This window comes from Arachis stenosperma, chromosome 3, assembly GCF_014773155.1.
Source record: "Arachis stenosperma cultivar V10309 chromosome 3, arast.V10309.gnm1.PFL2, whole genome shotgun sequence".
Lineage (NCBI taxonomy): Eukaryota > Viridiplantae > Streptophyta > Magnoliopsida > Fabales > Fabaceae > Arachis > Arachis stenosperma.
The window spans coordinates 126,983,690-127,005,759 of NC_080379.1; the positions used below are offsets into that span (position 1 = coordinate 126,983,690).

Genomic DNA, 22,070 nt, shown 5'->3' on the forward strand with positions numbered 1-22,070 from the left:
TTCTATATTCCGATTCAATGCAACCTTCAGTCAATTACATTCATGTTTTGTCAGATAGAACCTAAAAAAGATTTTGTAATTGAACTTTTGTGTGAAGACCTGGGGATGTTTTAGTAATATAATATAACTTGCTAAGAGATTTTATATGTTTAGTTTTGTAAAACATTCTTTTATAATATTAATTGCAAAAGTCCAATATTATTTACATTTTAAAGATTTTTTAATTAAAAAAATAACCATAATATTAAATTTAATAGTCTCTGCGAATTTCGTTATCTACATTTTAATTGAAATCCTTAATAAATTGGAGTGGAAGAAAAAAATTAACATAAACTTAGTTTACACTTTCTATTCCCCCCTCTAATGTAAAACACAACACAAACACACAACAGTCGAATAAAACTATTGGAGAAAAAAAAAATTGAATGCAATATCATTAAGGTTAATAGTAAAAGTATCCATAGAAAATTATACTTGTATCAATTTGGTTTTGAAAAGATCTTGTCCCTGAAAAAATACTATGATGAGTCAAATTGTATTTTTTTTTTTCATCTTGTAACCAATTTTTCCAGAAGAAAATTGACCCAATATTATTTATTAATGGATATAAAAATGCTGTGCTGGCAGTGCAGCTTCTGCTTGGGAGGATTGAGTGAGTCGGAATCCAGTATCGAGAACCTTCGAATTCCATTAATGCATTTCTCAGTGACAGTATGTGTTTCTGAAATGGGACTAAGCTGAAAGGAGATACCAAGTCACGATTTGTTCGATTTATCAATGAAGTGCCGATCGGTGGCTTGCATTTGGTCTGGCACCCCCTTCCCCCACCGTGTCACCGCCGTCGCCGCCTTCTCCTCCCCGCCCTCCCTCTTCACCTCCGGATCCGATGGCTCCATCATCTGGTGGTCCATTTCCCCCGTAATTCTCCCCCCTTTTGTATAATTATACTCATTCATCAATTTTATTGTTGTCTCATTCGTTCAATTTTGATTTATTTAGACATCTTAATTTCCATTTACATTTTCTGATTTTCACAGCAAGTTAAAGCAGTGGCCCTCTTGTGCGGTCACGCAGCTTCCATCACTGATCTCAGCACTTGCAGCCCTCTTCCCGTCGAAGAAGAAGCCGCTGCCGCCGATCATGGTGATGCTGGTGGTGGTGAACGTGGTTCGAGTGATTTAGCGGTGAATTGTAGTTCAAGTAGTAATTTTAGTAGCGCCTTGGTAAGCGCTTGTTCTGATGGGTTCTTGTGTGTTTGGAGTAAAAGCAGTGGACATTGCCGTTGCCGGAGGAAACTGCCACCTTGGGTCGGAACACCGCGCATCATTCGGCCGTTGCCCTCGAGGTCGAGATATGTGTGCATTGCTTGTTCCTACATGGAACAATCTGTGGAGGGAAATGAAGAGACTCACCCCAGGAAGCCTTCTAAATGTACCATTGTTGTTGTAGACACGTACTCGCTTTCCATTACTCAGACTTTGTTTCATGGGAATTTATCTATCGGCCCAGTTAGGTTTATGGCTTTAGTGTTAGGTGATAGTGATGAAAAGGGGTATTCTGTACTTGTGGCTGATTCTGCTGGCAAAAGGCAAATGGTTTCGATATCAGATGACCCCCTTGAACGTGGGGAACCACACAAGGAAACATCTCAGTTGGAGAGTTCTTTTTACTCTGACGGATTGAGTGGTGTGGATCGTGTTGTTTCAGTTTTAACTTACAGGGGTATTGTTGCTTATGTGCTGGAAAGTCGCTGTGAATTCAAGTTATTGTCAAATGATACTACCATTGGAGAGGTTTCCTTTGACAGCAATCTGATCTGTTTAGACGGGCATTTGAATCAAACACATATTGTGGGTGGCCTTTTTCTTGAAAGTGATGATGCAGGGAATTCAGTCAATTTTGTTGAAAGCAGCAACTTGATATCAGTAACTTTTGTTGTTTGGAATAATATAGGGTCTGCAGTTATCTATAAGATAATGAATCAGAATGATGTTTTTCAATGTGAACCTCATTCTGAGATTCCTGCTACTCCTTGTCAACCTGATATGAGATTATCTGTTATTTTCCTACAAATAAATCATTATCTTGTCTGCATCAAGTCAATTTGCTTTCATTTTGAGGAACCTTTGCTATGGAGACCACATGTCACAGTCTGGTCGCTGCATAGTTTTGATGATAAGCCTGGTAAATTATACCGTCAATGCAGGATGATCAGTGATGGTGAATCTTTCGTGCACTGTTTTGGGAAGTCTACTCAGCTTGAAGGACAGGATAGTCTAGAGACTAAATCTTTTGATCAAAATCAAAGTTCAGAAGATATAAACACCATTCATGTTGATAACATTAGTGATTATTGGTCTAACAAGGGAAAGATGGTCTCTTCTTCCATGATTATCTCTGAGAACCTCTTCACTCCTTATGCTGTTGTATATGGTTTTATAAGCGGAGAAATAGAGCTTCTAAGATTTGATCTGTTTCAAGGCATTTGCTTTAATGATGCAAGTTCCAATCCTGATGAAAAGTCTATCACATGCAAGCAGCACTTTTCAGGACATACAGGCGCTGTACTTTGTTTGGCAGCACACCAAATGATGGGTAATGCCAATGGCCAAAATCTAAAACGGGTTTTGGTGTCTGGAAGTGCGGATTGTACAATTCGTATATGGGATCTTGACACTAGCCGTCTTATTATGGTAATGCATCATCACGTGGCTCCATTACGTCAAATTATTCTTCCCCCATCTTTGACCGGACATCCTTGGAGTGACTGCTTCCTCTCAGTTGGAGAGGATGCATGTGTAGCTCTTGTTTCTATAGAGACTCTGCGGGTGGAGAGAATGTTTCCTGGACATGTGAACTATCCATCAAAAGTTGTATGGGATGGATCAAGAGGTTATATTGCCTGTCTCTGTCAAACACATTATGGAACTTCTGATGCTACTGATGTGTTGTACATTTGGGATGTAAAGACAGGTTCCCGCGAGCGAGTCCTGCGTGGGACAGCTGCGCATTCAATGTTTAATCACTTTTGTAAAAACATTAGCATGAATTCCATATCTGGCAAATTGCTGAATGGAAATACATCAGTTTCTTCTTTACTTCTTCCGGTAATTGATGATGCAAGGCTCTCTAATTCCCCTGTCAACCTGTCAGAGAACTCACTCACTTCTTCAAAGTCATCACCAAATATTTCAAACATGACTGAGTTGAATTATTCCAGAAGAAATGGAGGTAAAGGAAATTCACCAAAGCCAACTTCATCTTCTCTGTTTAATCTCTGGGGTAACAAGCTTCCTGTCAAATGCGCATGCCCTTTTCCTGGCGTTGTGACTCTGAGTTTTGATCTTGCCTCACTGATGCTCTCTTATTGGGGGAATGAATTCATGGAAAATGGTAATTACAATTTGAAGAAGCAAGAAGTTCAGGATCAAAATTCTGGCGACCAGTATGAAGAATACTTGCTTCGATATAGCCTGTCTATTTTACATTTGTGGAGTGTAGACAGTGACCTTGATAACTTGCTGATAAGTGACATGAAGCTGAGGAAACCAGAGAATTTTATAGTAGGTTCAGGTCTACAGGGGGATAAAGGATCATTGACATTGACCTTTCCTGGTCTGAGTGCTACTCTAGAGGTAATTTGATTTGTATATTGGGACCTATTTTACTATAAAATATAATGTAATTTTGATCCATTATCCATGTAAAAAGGTTTTCTACATAGATATTCAATCATGTTTTTCCTTATTACCACTGTGTTTGACTCTTACTCAAAGGTCACACGTGCATTCTGTGTGATTGTGACAGCATAAAAACACTTTAGACTAACAGTGCATCAAATTCAACCTCTGTTCTATATGCTTTGTTTCAATAGTCCCTGAGACATGAAAAACACATTTCAGCTCTGGAAATCGTCATCTGAGTTTTGTGCAATGAGATCATTGACAATGGTATCCCTTGCCCAACGTCTGGTTAGCTTATCTCACTCTGGCTCAGCAGCAAGCAGGTAAGGCGGCAATCACAATGATCGAACTAAGGCATAGAAGCCCTTTCACGTTTTGTTTCCTTTTAAATGAAAAATCTTCTAATGACATCGATCTTTGTGTAGGGGTGTTTTTTCTTATTTATTTATTTATTTATTTTATGAAGGAAGCCAAAACAATTTCTGTACTGAACTCCTTTGGATGTATATTTAAAATTAAAAATCTTGAAACCATCCCAAGTCTCAGATCTATTTAGGTTTTTTCGCAAACTGGAATAATCATTCTTGTGTCTTGAACTCCTTTGGATGGATATTTAAAATTAAAAATCTTGAAACCATCCCAAGTCCCAGATCCTATTTGAGGTTTTTTTCGCAAACTGGAATAATCATTTGTGTCTTGAATTGTTCTTGATGTCATGAGTCTAGTGCTATTCCCCCCGCACCCCCTACCACCGCCGCCTTTTCTTTCTTATTTATTCATTTAAAAAAAAATTAAAAAGGCAGAAGGTTTCTTGGTTTTTTTGAAGCCTAGTTGATTCTTGAAGTTCTTCATGCAACATAAAAGAATTATTTAGTAACTAGAAAAAAATGGGTTAAAAAAATAAAAAAGACAAATGGCCTGATTAACTTGGCCACTTAAATATTTTGTATTTGCATTTGCTTGCCAAAGGTTCTTCCTGTTACTCACTTTTATTTTGTGAAATTTTCCTCTCAATTTGACAATTTCTCTGTTTCATAGTGGTTTCTTAATGTGTATTTCCATTTCTGCATTATCCCTGGATTTAAAATTTTTGCTGATAATTGGTAATCTTATTTGCAGTGCTTTAGCAGCATTCTATACCCGCAATTTCATGGAAAAGTTTTCAGATATGAAGCCACCTTCATTACAGGTCATATTTTTTATCAATTCTTTTTCAATGTATTTTTGATTTAACATGTCCCTGTAGTATTTTCTTGATTGACAATGTTCATACATACTCTATTGCTTGATATCAATTACTCAAGGTTATCAACTTTTTGCAGCTTCTGGTGGCCTTTTGGCAAGATGAGAGTGAACATGTGCGCTTAGCAGCACGCTCTATATTTCATTGTGCTGCCTCTCATGCTATTCCACTACCTCTATGCAATACAAAACCACCTGAGTCAACTAAGACAAGCTCCCAATCTGGAAGTAGAGGCAAAAGCATATCTCCTAGGTCAGAAAAACAAGGAATTTCCCATGATGAAGAATCCAATATAGTTGCTTGGTTGGAATCATTTGAAGTGCAAGATTGGATTTCTTGTGTTGGGGGAACAAGTCAAGATGCTATGACATCTCACATAATTGTTGCTGCTGCATTGGCTATCTGGTATCCTAGTCTTGTAAAGCCAAGTCTTGCCTCCTTAGTTGTTCATCCATTGATGAAGTTGGCTATGGCCATGAATGAGAAATTTAGCTCCACTGCGGCTGAGCTCCTTGCAGAGGGCATGGAGAGTACATGGAAAGGATGTATGGCCTCTGAGATACCTCATCTGATTGTGGATATTTTTTTCCAAGTAGAGTTGAGTGGTCCAACTGCCAAAGAAATTCCAGCTTCATCATTTGCTATTAAAAAGACTTTGGTTGAAGTTCTTCTTCCAAGTTTAGCTATGGTTGATATACCAGGTTTTTTGTCTGTAATAGAGAGACAGATTTGGTCTACTGCATCTGATTCGTCTGTCCACTTGGTGTCCCTCTTGACTCTTATAAGGATTATGCGTGGTTCTCCAAGAAACTTGGCTCAATACCTTGACAAGGTTTGCAAAGCAGTTTATTTCTACAACTAACATGATTTTCTTTGATGTTTTGTCTCTAGTTCTAGGCAGAATTCTTTGTCTCTCTTGATGTTTAGTTTCACTTTCTACTTCAAGTGGTTCATTAACTATTTTCCCCCATCCTTGTGACCTTGTTTGATTAAATTTCCATGTGTTAGATATGTATGCTTGACATTGAAGATTTTAGCTTTTTATATCTTGGAGTTTTTGATTCCAAAGAACATATTGGAACAAGAAATAATAATACTTCATCATTTGAAATACATTTTATTTTTAATCTGTGAGATATTTTACTTGTTGAACTCATGTTAAAATAATGCACAAATGTTGACATCAGATACTGTTCAATGTAATGCCTTGAAATCTGTTTATATCTAAGGGTGTGTTTGTTTGGGTTTGCTTACTTACAAATCCCCATTCTTTGTTCTCTTTTATAACTTACCATATTTATTTCCTATAACTGGTGGTTGGGAGCACTGTTTCTCTATTATGAGGGATTGACTTGTTTTTGTCCTGAATATTTCTGAACAAAGGATCTGATACGTAGTTAACTCTTCAAATATGTTTTACACTGCCTACTTGTGACAACAAAGGCAAAGAGATTTTTTATTTTATGCGACAATGTGTCAAATCTGCAGGTGGTAAACTTCATTTTACATACTGTAGATCCTAGCAACTCAGTTATGCGGAAAGCATGTTACCAGACTTCAATGACAACTTTAAAGGAGGTTGTACGTGTGTATCCTATGGTTGCTGTCAATGATTCATGGACCAAACTTGCAGTTGGGGATGTGATTGGTGAAATTAGCAGCTCAAGCATTAGGGTCTATGATATGCAAAGGTACTAGGAGATAAACTGTAAGTTTTGAATTAATAATTGGTTTAGGCTGATAATGTGTGATTACCCTTCCACTTGGAGTACTGTCTCAGACAAATGGTTTACAGAATTTCACTCAACTCCTGAGTTTGTGTCATTTATGCATGGTGGAAAGGAAAAAGAATAACAATAATGCAAATGCAATGGAGCTGGAATTAACTTTTGGGAGGAATATTTATGAACAAAATATTGAAACTGAGGTTTTGGTGGTCCTATTGTTTCTGCTTATTTCAAATCTTGTGTGACAAAATATTCGTATGTAAGTAAATGGAGTAACGGTTTATTGTGTGAATGACAATGCACATTGAACACCATCAGTTATTGCGGGCCTGGCTTATTTCCTAAATGATCACAGCATTTATTAATCTTGTCTACTTGATCTATCTATCTCTATATCGCCACCTTATATACTTCTCTCTTGAAATTTTTTATTCAAATCGGTCTGTTTATATTTCTTCTGTGGGATAATCATAGACACAGTAATTTCCTAAAAAGGAGAGCCTTCATTTCTGATGCAGTGTGACAATGATAAAGGTTTTGGATGCAAGTGGGCCTCCTGGACTTCCAAGTTTGCTAACACCAGCATCAGGAACAATGTTAACTGCTGCAATTTCAGCTCTTAGCTTTTCTCCTGATGGAGAGGTATTAAGAATTGTGATAAAATTCTTGACTTTGTAGTGTTTCTTGATATCATCCAATTACCTGATTTTGGAATAGACAACAAAATAGGGATATGTAAAAGTTCTTTAGGAAAATATGTCGTGAGATATCCGTAACTCAAATAATAGGTGCTCCTGGCTCGCATATCATATGTTAGTATGTTACTGATCACTGTGTTACTATTAGAGATGAATTTGTCACCGTAGAATCTTGGTGCTTTCTGCAAGAATCTCAAACAGATAAATTTTTCCTTTCAATGACAGGGGATAGTTGCTTTCTCTGAACATGGGCTAATGATTAGATGGTGGTCACTAGGATCTGTCTGGTGGGAGAAACTGAGCCGGAACTTTATTCCTGTCCAGTGCACCAAACTTATATTTGTCCCGCCATGGGAGGGATTCTCACCTAATTCATCCAGGTCAAGCATAATCGCCAACATTTTGGAAAATGACAGGAAGTTGAGTGTTCTGGTAATTTTCTTTTATCTTCTTTCTTCTCTGGGGATGTTTGGACCAATTCATCCATTTTTTTTGGATATGCAGAAATCTCTCATAAAGGAGAGAAAATGTTTATATCGGATAAAATATATACTTCAGCTTTCTTGTACTAAAACTTTGGCTCATAAACAACGCAGTTTCCATGATCTTTTGTTACAACCATGTCAATTAATTGATGCTGTATTTGTTTCTGTAGGACAATGCTAGGGATTCAAATCACGGGGACAGTATGAAACAATTGCTTCATAATCTGGACCTTACTTATAGGCTAGAATGGGTAGGTGATAGGAAAATACTCCTTACAAGACATGGCCAGGAATTGGGCACTTTTCAGTTATAAGCAGCAAGTAGCGATGATTCTCCAAAATTCTTGGTCGAAATTCTCCGTGAAATGTCCAGCTGATTGCAATAGCGTCGGAAGATATTCTTATTTCCTCGTGTTGAGTACATTCATCGGAGCGCTTACAACTTGAAACTCGAAAACCGGCACAGCAGATGGATCCAAAGAGCACTACAGTTAGGGACCAAATAATCGCAAGTGTGTGGTTATGGATTTCAAAATGAATAACCACTATGACTATTTGGTCGCTAAGCCAAAGTAAATGGTTCTACGAGCCCCAAAAGATTAGAAAATAGAAAAGGGGTATTGATATTTTGTTACGGAAATTACACTGATGTCTCCACAATTTTGCGGAAGTGTTTTTATTCTTAGAATCTTTGTACAGGACACCGGCTTATACAAAATACAATACCAGTGACATTGAGTCCTCTCCGCTTTCTTTCTACTGTCTTCCTCGGCACAATATTTAATAAACATCCATTCTTGATGACTTGCACTTAAACTTATTCCATATTCATTTACGGGGAGCAGGTTGGTTAACGTACAATGTTAGCTCATTAGAGCATTGGCATCATTATTAATCAATCAGAACACGGTTTCGTGCCAAATCCAAACTCGCTAGATTAGAAGATTGAAAATCATATATAAGATATATTTGTACACCGCCAGAGACTTGTTCCAATTTTGTAAGTCAAAAATGTCATTTTCCTTACGGTTGAGAAGGGTCGGCAGCTGAGCTGGACAGTCGGTGGATTAACGCCCATCTGTATGTAAAAAGAATAATAAACAAATACTCCACTTGGCTCGCCGTTCACAGACTTGGGTAATACAATTATGTTCAAATAATAACACACTAGTTTTTTTTTTTTTTTTCCCTGAAAGAAAAAAACAGTAGCTTTAATTTTGATACAAACAAAACAATTACGTTATCATAATAAAATGATGATATTTGAAAAAATAAAAAACAAAAATAAGATTACGTGGTAGACACTATCTTTTTTTGGATGCTGGATCCCAAATTATTTAAATAAATGAAACGTCTCTCCTTAGGGCTTATGCATATGGTATGTATAATTAAAAACCAATTTCTTGGTTCAAGTGTCAACTCATGTTATAATTAACTAAATAATTATGTTAGGTTACTTCATTTCGAAAATAAATTCTCACCAGTTTTTTTTTCAATTTTCTTGTAAATGTAATTTTTCATTGTTTAACATTTTTTTCACATTTTTTTCCTCGTAGTTCTATTTAAAAAGTGTATAATAAAAATATCATACTTTATAAAAAAAATTTAAAAAAAATTAAGAAGATCCATTTTCATTTTTTTACTGTAACTCTATTAAAACTCATACGTAAAATAAAATTTGACTTCAATGCATATAAAATAAAATATAATAAGTCTAACCTTTCTCATGTTTTTAATTTTGGATAAAATATATTTTTTGTTTTTAAAATTTATGAATTTTTTTTTAAAATATTCCTAACCTTTAGTTGTATTTAGTTTTGTCATTAACGTGTTCTATTTGTATTAAAATTATCATTGGAAGTTAATTCTATGTAAAATATTAGGAACAAAATTAAAAAATTTTAAAAATAATTTTGACATAAATAAAAAATATTAAAAAATTGAATGAATTAAAATTATTAAAAATAAAATTAAATAAAATTAAATATTAAAAATATTTATAAAAAATAATTACAAATATTAAGAACAAAATATACTTTATCCTTTAACTTATATGTCATTCCAGTAGTCGTTATGTATTTACACAAAGCTTTGCCAAAGGGCGGTTCATCTAAATTTGCACCAAATTTTTGCGAAAAAGGACTCAAAAACATACCACGATGTACTTGGGAACCGTAGAATTCATAAAAAATAGGCATTTCTTTAGATGTGTTTTATTATAAGAATAGGATGACCGTAGCCGGAACAACATGAATTATCATATATTTCACTACTGCATAATACAATTTTGGATTTTACTATGGACACTCGTTAAAAATAATTAGTACTAGTGCAAAGTTTAGTGACACTTGTAATATATTTTTTTTGCCAAATTCTTTAGTGTCTTTAAATTTAATGTTGAATTTGTTAAATTTTTCTTTTACAACAAATATTAAAAATTTAAAAATTATTTATTTTTATATTTTTAAATTAAATATTAGTTTTTAACTCTTTTAGTAGATAACTACATGTAGAGATCATCCTAATCACTTTTTTGTTTACGAAATTCTCTAACTCAGTAAATTTGTATCTAGCAGACAAAATTTAAACATGTGAGACTTATTTACATAGACAAATAAATTAACTATTCTACTAATTTAAATTAGTTATATTTATAATATAAAAAAATATTTATAGCACTTCTTTACATATTTTTTATAATATAAAAGATAATTTTTTATTTCTTATCAATCACTTTGAATACTAAAATTAAAAACTATACAAAAAAATTTACACAAAAATCATATATATATATATATATATATATATATATATATATATATATATATATATATATATATATATATATATATTTTCAGATTGTTTTTGCTTCTCTTAGGCATCATTTCATGTCGCTCCCTTTATAATCTGCGCAAGCAAACATATATTTTGCTAAATAATTATGCTAGAATACACTACAATTAACTACTAAAATTAAATACTAATATAAAATATACACTAAAATATGAATATAAATTAAATTATACATATATTTACACAAATATATAAATATAATGGCTAATTTTAGTTGACATAATTTTATTCTTGTAAACGATTTAACTCAAATAACAACCGACTAATCACTTAATTTGAATGGAAAAATATGAGGAGTCAATCGAAAATTTGTACAATGGAGATTTATAGAGTATTAGAGATATAATTATTAGTGTTATCTTTTTCCATCAGCTAAAACTTTTGGGATGAATGATATAATGACATAGTATTAGAGCGCTAGATACATAGCTGCATATAAAGTTATTACAAGCGAACTCTGGTATGCAGATACAGTTTTCGTTTGGGTATTATTTCAGAGCTATTAAAATTGGATAACAATGATGTTTGGTGATTAATTTGTTGGAAGTTCAAATCAAATATTGTATGGTTGGAATTGAAAGATTTGGTTTCTAAGTTTAAATAGTTCAATACGGCAATACAAAATGGATCGTAATTTAAGCACAATTGGTGAAATATAAGATCGCCCACAATAACCATTGGTAGCTAAGAAACTGAGGTATCTGGCATTGAAATTTTGTTTCTTTGTTTACATTGACGAACAGAAGATTAATAACTATAAGCATCAAAACATACAAACAAAAAAGAAGAAAAGTAATTCTACAAAATCAGAGTGGGAAAAGAGGAACTAGGGATTATATTATAAAAACTTGTTCTAACTAAGTACGTTAGATTCATTCATTAATGACGAAGATTGACGAACTAATAATTACCAGCGATGAAATCACCAGCATGAAATTGAAGTTCTAGTTTATTATTAAGCCTCATAAATTCATGATCGATGTCTGTTGTGTCTGGAAACCAAACATCACCAAACTCAGCAGCTTCACAAAGAAGTCCATGCTGCTTCTTGAATCCCTTATGTTCTTCCATGGACGAGGAATTCGAAGAAGAAGAACAAGTTGTAGTAGTAGTAGTAGTAGTTGTTGTTGTTAAGGAGTTGTTCTTGCGTGAAATCCCTGCGAGAGAGTTGCGGCGAGTAGGGTAGGGATGGTTGTGTTCAGCGGTGTATGTAACCAAGAAAATCGTTGGATCCAGATGGTTCCTTTCAACTTGTTTCCTCGCCACGCATCCTTTGGAGCTGCTGCACCTGTAATAGCTCCGTGGATATGGTGAACCCTTGATAGGTTTCTGTCCGTATTTTCGCCACGCCCATGCGTCGCAAACTCCAATATCCGCCGCTGTAACCTCCTTCACCACCCTCTTGTTCAGGCTCTTCTTGCTGCATATCATTATTAATATTATGTTAGGGTTCAACAACTAGTTAATTAATTAACCTCATAATTAAGTAAGTAAAATAAACTGAATAAACGTACCTTTTTTTAGGTTTAGAAACTGTGGAAACTTGCTGCAAGTCTTGTTTGATGGCATCTTCGGGTTCTTTGGGGATTATTGGTAACGGTAGGGGATGATTATTATTATTATTATCATCATTAATATTGTTTTGAATATGAGGGGAAAGAGTGTGGCAAACTGGGTAGAAAGGCTTGTAAAGCTCGTCCAATTCATCAAGGACCCTTGTGGTTTCTGAGAATTCAGGAAAACTACTAGTACTGAAAAGTAGGTCATAATCTTGTTGATGAAAGAGGAAATTAGGGTTTGGATCGTGCTCCATGATGGTGGTGGCAGTTGATGGGCACCCTCTCACAATGGATTCCAGATCCCAGTCCATAAAGCAAGCAAGCTCATCCATCAATGGCAGTCAGGTAGGCAGAGATAATAATTATGGAGAAATCAGATCAAGGTGCCACCAATCAGAAGATATTAAGAAAAGATGTGGTGGGCCAGATGCCTTAACAAAACAAATTGCAAAGGAATTAATTAATCCAATGATATTTATTTTTTATTTTTGGCAAAGGCTTTTTGAGAAATGTCAACCAGTATGTGTGTCATATATATACGTGAAATGTTAATGGATGCACACAGTGATTTAATATCAATTTTTCTAATTCAAAAGTTCAAAGTTCAAAGTAGCAATAGCATTTTCATTTTCATTTCAGTTGACTAACAAAAAAAGTCAATATGGGAGAGCAAGTGGAAGTGAGGAAGCCTTCATGTTTTTCTTTTTTCAGCAATTCGGTGCTGACCTTTTTCTTTTCTTGTATGTTTGTTTGGGATTGTAGGCGATCACACGGCACCAGATCAGAACAAAGACAATTGGATCAATAATCTTGCGGTTATTAAGCCAATACCACGCTTTTGGTTGGAGCTTCTCATACGTAAAGAGGACAATAATTTCAAATTTAATATCATAAATAAAGGTACGATTTCACTTTGTTGCATGCCTTCTTGCTATATATTATTATTCCTTTCACGAAGCAAATTCATAAAAAATAATATGGAACTAAAAAGGAAATTAAAGTCTTGTTAATTACTATACGATCATGTTACGTCATGCATGAGACATATAGTTAGATTTTTTGGTTTTTTCCAATTCGTCTGAGTTGCATCCTAGTTTGAGGGTTTCTTTTTTCTAAATTGGCTGGTTTTGTTTCTTTTTAGGGATGGGGAGGGAGTTGGAAACAAGACAATTGCTTATGGTTTTAGTCAACAACTGTACTGTAAGTGGAGTGGGCAATTATAATTAGTTTGTTACATACCGCACCTATACGGCTATAACATGTACGACACCCTTCACCCTTGCATAGGATTTCATAGCGTTATTATTGTAACTAGTTCTAATAATATAATTAAGCTTCTAACTTTTAAACCCTATGCACGAGATTTAAAACTATAATTCCCCTTATTTGGGCATTCCATTCCACTACCATACTCTCAATTTTAGCTATCGGCGATGGCTATAAATTAAAAGGTTTAAAGTTTAAACTTAAATTTCAAAAATTATGGTGCTGGATAAGCATTATGGCTACACGGCTCTTATGCATAAACTTCGGATAATATAGCGCATTAAAGGAGGGTTTGATTTGTTGGATGTGGGGTTTGGGTATCTTTTGGTTAAATTTGATATGGATGCGGATCGTGAGAAAGTCATTCTTGGTGGTCCGTGGTAGATAGATAGTCACTATGTTGCAGTAAAGCCATGTGACGTGAATTTTAGACTATGCAAAAAATCCTTCGGATCAACGCTAGTATGAATTCGAGTCTCGAGACTTCCAATTTAGTGTTACTAGGAACAAGCAATGTTGCAAATTGCTTCTGCAATAGGGGTTCCGGTGAAAGTAGACTTGGCCAGTAAGCTTGCAGAAAGAGAAAAATATGCCCGAGCTTGTGTTCAAATTAATCTTGGATTGCCTGTAATCAAACATATTATAGTGGAGGGTATGACTCATGAAGTGGAGTACGAGAGTTTACAGCTGATTTGTTCTACTTGTGCACGGTATGGGCATGATAAATCATTGTGCAGGGAGAAGGAGTCCTTGGAAGGAAACGATGATTCTTTTGGTGATGATGAAAAAAATAATGAAGTCCTGACACTAGTGCCACACAACAATCTTGAGATTCAAAAAGAGGTTGAATTGGAAGCTGGCGATTTGGGTGAGAATTCTCGTAATTCAGGTGAGAAATTAGGAGTTGTTAAAGGGAAGGATGCGGTTATGGAATCATTGGCTCCTCACGTACCTGATGGTCATGTTAATGAGGCATCCATGAATGATGGAGACGGCTGGCAACAAGTGCTGCATAAGGGAAAATTCACAATGGGTCAGCCATCAGGTTTGAAGGACCAAGATGGAAAGCAGCACAAGTATGGTTCGAGAAGGATTCCAAGGCCCAATTTGCATGGTGATGGAGGCAAATCAATTGGCATTAGGATGGGGAAGCAAGAAAAACATGAAATTGCGCCATCTCCATCGCGTAGAACTCCTGCACGTCGTGAAATTTCTCTACGGAAGCGTCCGCAGCCTTCCTCCTTGCAGAACTCGCCAGTTGATAAAAATGGTGGCGTAACGGACGAAACCTTAGTAGATGAAAGCATGGCAGGTGCATCATTAAGGGTCCGAAGGTTACAATTATTGAGGATCAGAGTGTGCCAGTACCGCAGGACAAACCACCTATTGAGGTTGGTGATTCTATTAGAGTTTATATTCTTATTTATTTTGTCCCTATTATTTATGGATAGTTTAAATATGATTGTTTAGAATATTAGGGGTGCTTCTAATAAGTTAGCCCGGGTGCATTGTAAGGAACTTGTTAGGAAATTTAGACATGTTTTCTTTATTGTAGTTGAAACTCACTCCTCTTTTCAGCATCTAAAATTGTTTTGGGAAAGGTTGGGGGTATCACTTTGTTGGTATAGTGGAAGCAGAGGGGCATAAAGGGGGGTATTTGGTTTCTATCCTCTATGAAGGGTGTTTGTTGTAAGTTCATTGATGCTTTTGATCAGGGTGTTACTGTTGAGGTTCAATCTGTTAATTTAGTTTAGAGGTGTAGTGGTATTTATGGTAGTCCTCAATTTAATAAAAGGGTTCTCCTTTGGGATTATCTTGTTGCACAATCCATGGTATTTCAAGGACCTTGGATTGTTCTTGGTGATTTTAATGAAGTCAAATTTTCTCATGAATCTAAGGGCTATCAATTTTTTCATCAAAGAGCAGACATGTTTGCTACTTCATTAGGAGATAGTGGTTTGTTTGATCTGAAGACTATTGGGAGGCGGTTTTCTTGGTACAGGAGGGTAAAAAAAATATGTTGATGTGGCAAAAAAAGCTTGACCGAGTCTGTATAAATAGTAGTTGGTTATTTATCTTTCCAGAGGCTTATGCAGAAGTTTTAAATAGGCTTCAATTTGATCATTACCCTATTCTGGTGCGTTGTAAAGGCCGTCCTCAGCCTAAAGGGAATCGGCCTTTCCGTTTTGTTGCTGCTTGGGCTACTCATCCAGGGTATAGGGATATTGTGAATTAGTCATGGTGGTCTGGTAATAGAGGGATTCATGACAAGCTTTCAGAAGTACAGAAGAATTCATTAGAGTTTAACTCGAAGGTATTCAGTAACATTGTTGTTAAGAAATGTGAATTAGAGCAGCAGATTAATTATTTACAAAAGTGTTTGGAAGTGGTGGATAGCATTTATTTGTGTCAGATAGAGCAACAGTTGCTTGATGATTATAATAATACTCTAGGGCAAGAAGAGCTCCTATGGTTCCAAAAGTCCATAGAGCAGTGGGTAAGGTTCGGGGATAGGAATACAAGATTCTTTCATATTCAAGCTCTTGTGCGAAGGAAGCATAATAAAATTCATGGCCTTTTTCTCAAGGATGGAGTGTGGAAAACCGATCAAGAGGTTCTGAGTCAAGAAGCAGAGTCTTTCTATAAAAGCTTATTCTGCTGTCATTTGGATGATGTTGATTTGGGTTGCCTTGGTGATGTGCCTCTTCCTTCTCTGAATAAGGAAGCTTGCAATAATCTTACGGCACCAGTTACTATGGAAGAAGTCAGAACAGCTGTTTTTCACATGAACTCCTTTAAAGCTCCGGGTCCTGATAGGTTTCAAACTTTCTTCTTCAAAGAATATTGGGAGATCATTGGTCTTGATATTTGGAAGATGGTGAAGCATGCATTCTCTGGTGTTACTCTTGATCCGAGAATGATGGAGACTTTACTGGTTCTTATTCCAAAGGTTGAATCACCGGTATCTATGAAAGATTTCAGGCCAATTAGTCTTTGAAATATAGTTTACAAGATCATCACAAAGGTCCTTGTTAATAGGCTCCATCCTCATCTTGCGGAGATTGTTGGCCCGCTTCAAGGAGGATTTATTCCGGGACAAGAAACTCCTGACAACATCATTATTGCTCAAGAAGTCCTCCACTTTATGAAGAGACTAAATCAAAGAAAGGCACGCTGGCATTTAAGATTGATCTAGAGAAAGCTTATGACAGAGTTGACTGGAGGTTTTTAGCTCATATCCTTAAGAGCTTTGGTTTTCCTATTCCTACAATTAATTTGATTATGAATTGTGTCACTGCTTCCTCCTTATCTATTCTTTGGAATGAGAATCTTCTGAATGGCTTTACTCCTAGCCGGGGTCTTAGACAAGGAGACCCTATGTCATCCTATCTTTTTGTGTTGTGTATGGAGCGATTGACATGCTTTATTAGTCATCAGGTTGATTTGGGCTTGTGGGAGCCGGTTGCTGTTTCTAGAGGGGGACCAAGGATATTCCACTTAATGTTTGCGGATGACTTGCTTCTATTCTGTAAAGCTACAAAGAGACAAGTGCAAAATGTGATGTTGGTTTTATAGACTTTTTGCAAAGCATCTGGGATGAAGATTAATGTGGAGAAGTCTAAAGCGCTTTGCTCCAAGAATGTCTCTGCAACAAGGAAAGAGGTTTTCACTTGGGTATCCTCTATTAGATTTGTCCAGGACATGGGCAAGTATCTTGGGGTTACTCTTAGCCATTCTAGGGTGACCCGTTCAGCTTTCAATGGTGTCCTGGATAAGATTCGAAGTAGACTAGCAAGCTGGAAAGGGAGTTTACTCAATCGGACTGGTAGACTCTGCTTGGTTAATTCTGTTGCAGCCGCTATTCCCACGTACCAGATGCAGGTCTCTATTTTTTCCAAAGGAATCATTAGTAAATTGGAGTCTATGATGAAGAATTTTCTTTGGAAAGGACAAGTTGATAGAAGAGGATTGAATCTTGTTAGTTGGAAGGTACTAGTTACTCCAAAAAAAATGGAGGGTTGGAGATTAGAGATCCTTATTGTGTGAATATTGCTCTTCTTGGGAAGCTAAGTTGGACTTTTTCCAGCAGGCAAACAAGTTATGGGTCCAATTGTTGGATGCCAAATACCGATTATCTCTATATAACTGTTTTAGTTGTCCTAAAAACAAGGGCTCTCCCATTTGGAGGAGTCTCTACAAGACTTGGAAAGTGTTGAAGGATGAGTTTGCTTGGTGTATTGGGGATTCGAACTAGAATTTTTGGTTTTCTAGCTGGAGGAGAGAAGGACGGTTATATAACGCGATGGATTATGTTCACATTTCTAATTCGAATATCCGGATACATGATATTTGGTCGGTTAGTAGGTGGCATTTGGATACTCTTTATTCTCCTTTATCTCAAAATCTAAAAGGTAATATTCTCTCTTACAATCCAGATGTGCAAGTAGGTCTGGAAGTGGGTTGGTATTGGTTTGGGTCTGCTGTAAAAGTCTATGACTCACGCAATGGTTACTTGTGGTTGTGTAAGAAGCTTTTTGGTTGTGAATTGGCTTTGGCTTTGGCGTCAGCTTGTTCCGGAAAAGCATAAGTTTTTGGCTTGGTTGTGTCTTAAGGAGGCTTTTTCTACTACAAATTTTCGCTTTAGAAGAGGGATGTTGTCATCGGATAGGCGCCCAAAATGTCTTTCTAACCAGGAAGCGGTTTTACATTGTATTCGGGATTGCCCAAAAGCTCAGCTTGTATGGCACAAGTTGGATATTTCCTGTCATCCTTTGGATTTGAAAAACTGGTTCTTGTATTATAGCAGAGAGCATTCGTTCAAGTTCATTCTGGGACTTTAGTGGATATGGCGAGCAAGGAATAATGACATCTTTAATCCTCATAAAACTTAGCCTCCAAAAAAAAGTGATTTGTCTGGCATTAACTTCAGAAAAGGAGCTTAGGAATATTTTTGAATTACAACGTATGTCCCTTTGATGAGCGGATAATTTATACGCTTTTTGGCATTGTTTTTAGTGTATTTTAGTTAGTTTTTATTACATTTTTATTAGTTCTAAGTTAAAATTCACTTTTCTAGGCTTTACTATGAGTTTGTGTGTTTTTCTGTGATTTCATGTATTTTCTGGCTGAAATTGAGGGACCTGAGCAAAAATCTGATTCAGAGGCTGAAAAGGGCTGTAGATGCTGTTGGATTTTAACCTCCCTGCACTCGAAGTGGATTTTCTGGAGCTACAGAAGCCCAAATGGCGCGCTCTTAATTGCGTTGGAAAGTAGACATCCTGGGCTTTCCAGAAATGTATAATAGTCCATACTTTGCCCGAGATTTGATGGCCCAAACCGGTGTTGCAAATCAGCTTCAGAATTCCCGGCGTTTAACGCCGGAACTGGCACAAAAATTGGAGTTAAACGCCCAAACTGGCATAAAAGCTGGCGTTTAACTCCAGAAAAAGTCTCTACACATGAAAGCTTCAATGCTCAGCCCAAGCACACACCAAGTGGACCCCGGAAGTGGATTTTTACGTCATTTACTCATTTCTGTATACCCTAGGTTACTAGTTCACTATTAATAGGACCTTTTGATATTGTATCTCTACCTCATGACACATTACACGTTTCTTATTGTATCTTCTACGACATGAGTCTCTTTAACCCCATGGTTGGGGGTGAGGAGCTCTGCTGTGTCTTGATGGATTAATGCAATTACTACTGTTTTTCATTCAATCACGCTTGCTTCTATTCTAAGATATCACTTGTTCCTAAACTTGATGAATGTGATGATCCGTGACACTCATCATCATTCTCACCTATGAACGTGTGCCTGACAACCACCTCCATTCTACCTTAGATTGAGTAGATATCTCTTGGATTCTTCAATCAGAATCTTCGTGGTATAAGCTAGAATTGATGGCGACATTCAAGAGAATCCGGAAGGTCTAAACCTTGTCTGTGGTATTCTGAGTAGGATTCAATGATTGAATGATTGTGACGAGCTTCAAACTCCTGAAGGCTGGGCGTTAGTGACAGACGCAAAAGAATCACTGGATTCTATTCCAACCTGATTGAGAACTGACAGATGATTAGCCGTGCTGTGACAGAGCGCGTTGAACATTTTCACTGAGAGGATGGGAGGTAGCCATTGACAACGGTGAAACCCTACATACAGCTTGCTATGGAAGGAGCCTTGCGTGCATGAAGAAGAAGACAGTAGGAAAGTAGAGATTCAGAAGATGGAGCATCTCCAAAACCTCAACCTGTTCGCCAGTACTGCAAAACAAGTATTTATTTCCTGTTCTTTTACTCATCACAATTAAACCTGAGAATTATTGATATCCTGACTAAGAGTTACAAGATAACCATAGGTTGCTTCAAGCCGACAATCTCCATGGGATCGACCCTTACTCACGTAAGGTATTACTTGGACGACCCAGTGCACTTGCTGGTTAGTTGTGTGGAATTGCAAAAGTGTGATTGCAATTTCGTGCACCAAGTTTTTGGCGCCGTTGCCGGGGATTTTTTGAGTTTGGACAACTGACAGTTTATCTTGTTGCTTAGATTAGGACTGTTTTATTTTTTTTGTTGGTTTAGAGTCTTTTATTTGAGTTTAGTTTCATATTTTAAGTTTGGTGTCAATTGCATGCTTTTGTTTTCTTTTAATTTTTCGAATTTGCATGTTCTTAGTCCTTTCTTGATCCTTAAAAATTCTAAGTTTGGTGTCTTCTTTGTGTTTTCCTTTAAATTTTCGAAAATTTTTGTTTGATTTTCTAAAAATTTTAAGTTTGGTGTCATTTTGTTGTTTTTCTCTTTCCTCATTTCAAAAATCAAATCTTTTTCAAAATAATTTTCAATCATATCTTTTCAATTGCTAATTCCAAAATCTGTTTAATTAATTAATTGATTTAGTTTTCAATTTGCTTTGATCTTATTTTCTTTTAGTTTTCGAAATTTGACTTTATTTTCCATTTGTTTTATTTTATTATTTTCGGTCAAATAAAAAAAAACAATAATAATATATTTTATACTTTACTTGTGAATCCATATCATTTCCCTTTCTCCATCATGGACCTAAGTGGAATTGAGCAGTCCAGAAGGACTCTGGGGTCATATGCTAACCCCATTACAGCTGCATATAGGAGTAGCATTTGTATACCTCCCATTAAAGCAAGCAGCTTTGAGCTAAATCCTCAACTCATTATCATGGTGCAGCAAAATTGCCAGTATTCCGGTCTTCCACAGGAAGAACCTACTGAGTTTCTGGCACAGTTCTTACAAATTTCTGACACAGTACGTGATAAAGAGGTGGATCAGGATGTCTACAGATTATTACTGTTTCCGTTTGCTATAAAAGATCAAGCTAAGAGGTGGTTGAATAACCAACCCACAGCAAGCATAAAAACACGGAGACAGTTATCAGACAAATTCCTGAATCAATTTTACCCTCCAAAAAGGATGACACAGCTAAGGCTGGACATCCAAGGCTTTAAACAAGAGGATAATGAATCCCTTTATAATGCCTGGGAGAGGTATAGAGGTATGCTAAGAAAATGCCCCTCTGAAATGTTTTCAGAGTGGGTTCAGTTAGACATCTTCTACTATGGGCTTACAGAAAAAGCTCAGATGTCTTTAGACCACTCAGCTGGTGGATCTATATATATGAGGAAGACGATTGAAGAGGCTCAAGAACTCATAGATACTATTGCTAGAAATCAACATTTGTACTCTAGCAGTGAGCCCTCTACAAAAGAAAAAGCTATGGCAGTAGCTACTGATCCTAATCGTCAAGAACAGATTGTTGAGCTTAATCAACAATTACTCCTGATGACAAAACAGTTGGCAGAATTTAAAGAGATGCTCCAAGAAACTAAAATTGCCAACAAGAACATAGAATCACAGTTGAATCAGACAAAACAGCAGTTATCTAAACAGATAACAGAAGAATGGCAAGCAGTTCAACTGAGGAGTGGGAAGACATTGAATAACACTGCTCAAAGTAGCAAAAAGCCAAGAAAAGAACAATTGACAGAGGATAACCAAACCACTGCCCGAAATCTCTCTGAGGACAGTAAGAGCCCAGAGAGAAATACCCTTGGCGTTCAAACGCCAGAAAGGGGGGGGGGGGGGGGAAGCTGGCGTTAAACGCCCATTCCTTGCCCAGTTCTGGCGTTCAAATGCCAGAAAACGGGGAAAAGTTGGCGTTAAATGCCCATTCCTCACCCAATCCTGGCGTTCAAACGCCAATGAGGAATCAGACACCTGAGAGTGCTGATAGTAACCCCTCTAAAAAGGCTTCTCCAACCACCTCTGTAAGGAATAAACCTGCAGAAACTAAGGTTGAAGAATATAAAGCCAAGATGCCTTATCCTCAGAAACTCCGCCAAGCGAAACAGGATAAGCAATTTGCCCACTTTGCAGACTACCTAAGGACTCTTGAAATAAATATTCCGTTTGTAGAGGCACTTGAGCAAATACCTTCTTATGCTAAGTTCATGAAAGAGATCTTAAGTCATAAGAAGGATTGGAGAGAAACTGAAAAAGTGTTTCTCACTGAAGAATGCAGTG

General features: G+C 36.5%; 2 protein-coding genes across 2 annotated transcripts; one reads left to right on the forward strand and one right to left on the reverse strand.

Moving 5' to 3' along the window:
- Nucleotides 1–603: 603 nt before the first annotated feature.
- On the forward strand, nt 604–8,637 carry LOC130967919 (uncharacterized). The gene is made up of 9 exons (XM_057892971.1): nt 604–918; nt 1,038–3,635; nt 3,903–4,006; nt 4,803–4,872; nt 5,006–5,758; nt 6,415–6,617; nt 7,172–7,295; nt 7,577–7,783; nt 8,007–8,637. Exons 1-9 carry the CDS (start codon nt 778–780, stop codon nt 8,148–8,150), a joined length of 4,344 nt encoding a protein of 1,447 aa, XP_057748954.1. The 5' UTR covers nt 604–777; the 3' UTR covers nt 8,151–8,637.
- A 2,733-nt stretch (nt 8,638–11,370) lies between these two features.
- On the reverse strand, nt 11,371–12,733 carry LOC130969490 (probable WRKY transcription factor 29). The gene is made up of 2 exons (XM_057895232.1): nt 12,204–12,733; nt 11,371–12,109 (listed from the first exon to the last, which is right to left on the reverse strand). Exons 1-2 carry the CDS (start codon nt 12,578–12,580, stop codon nt 11,590–11,592), a joined length of 897 nt encoding a protein of 298 aa, XP_057751215.1. The 5' UTR covers nt 12,581–12,733; the 3' UTR covers nt 11,371–11,589.
- Nucleotides 12,734–22,070: the final 9,337 nt, after the last annotated feature.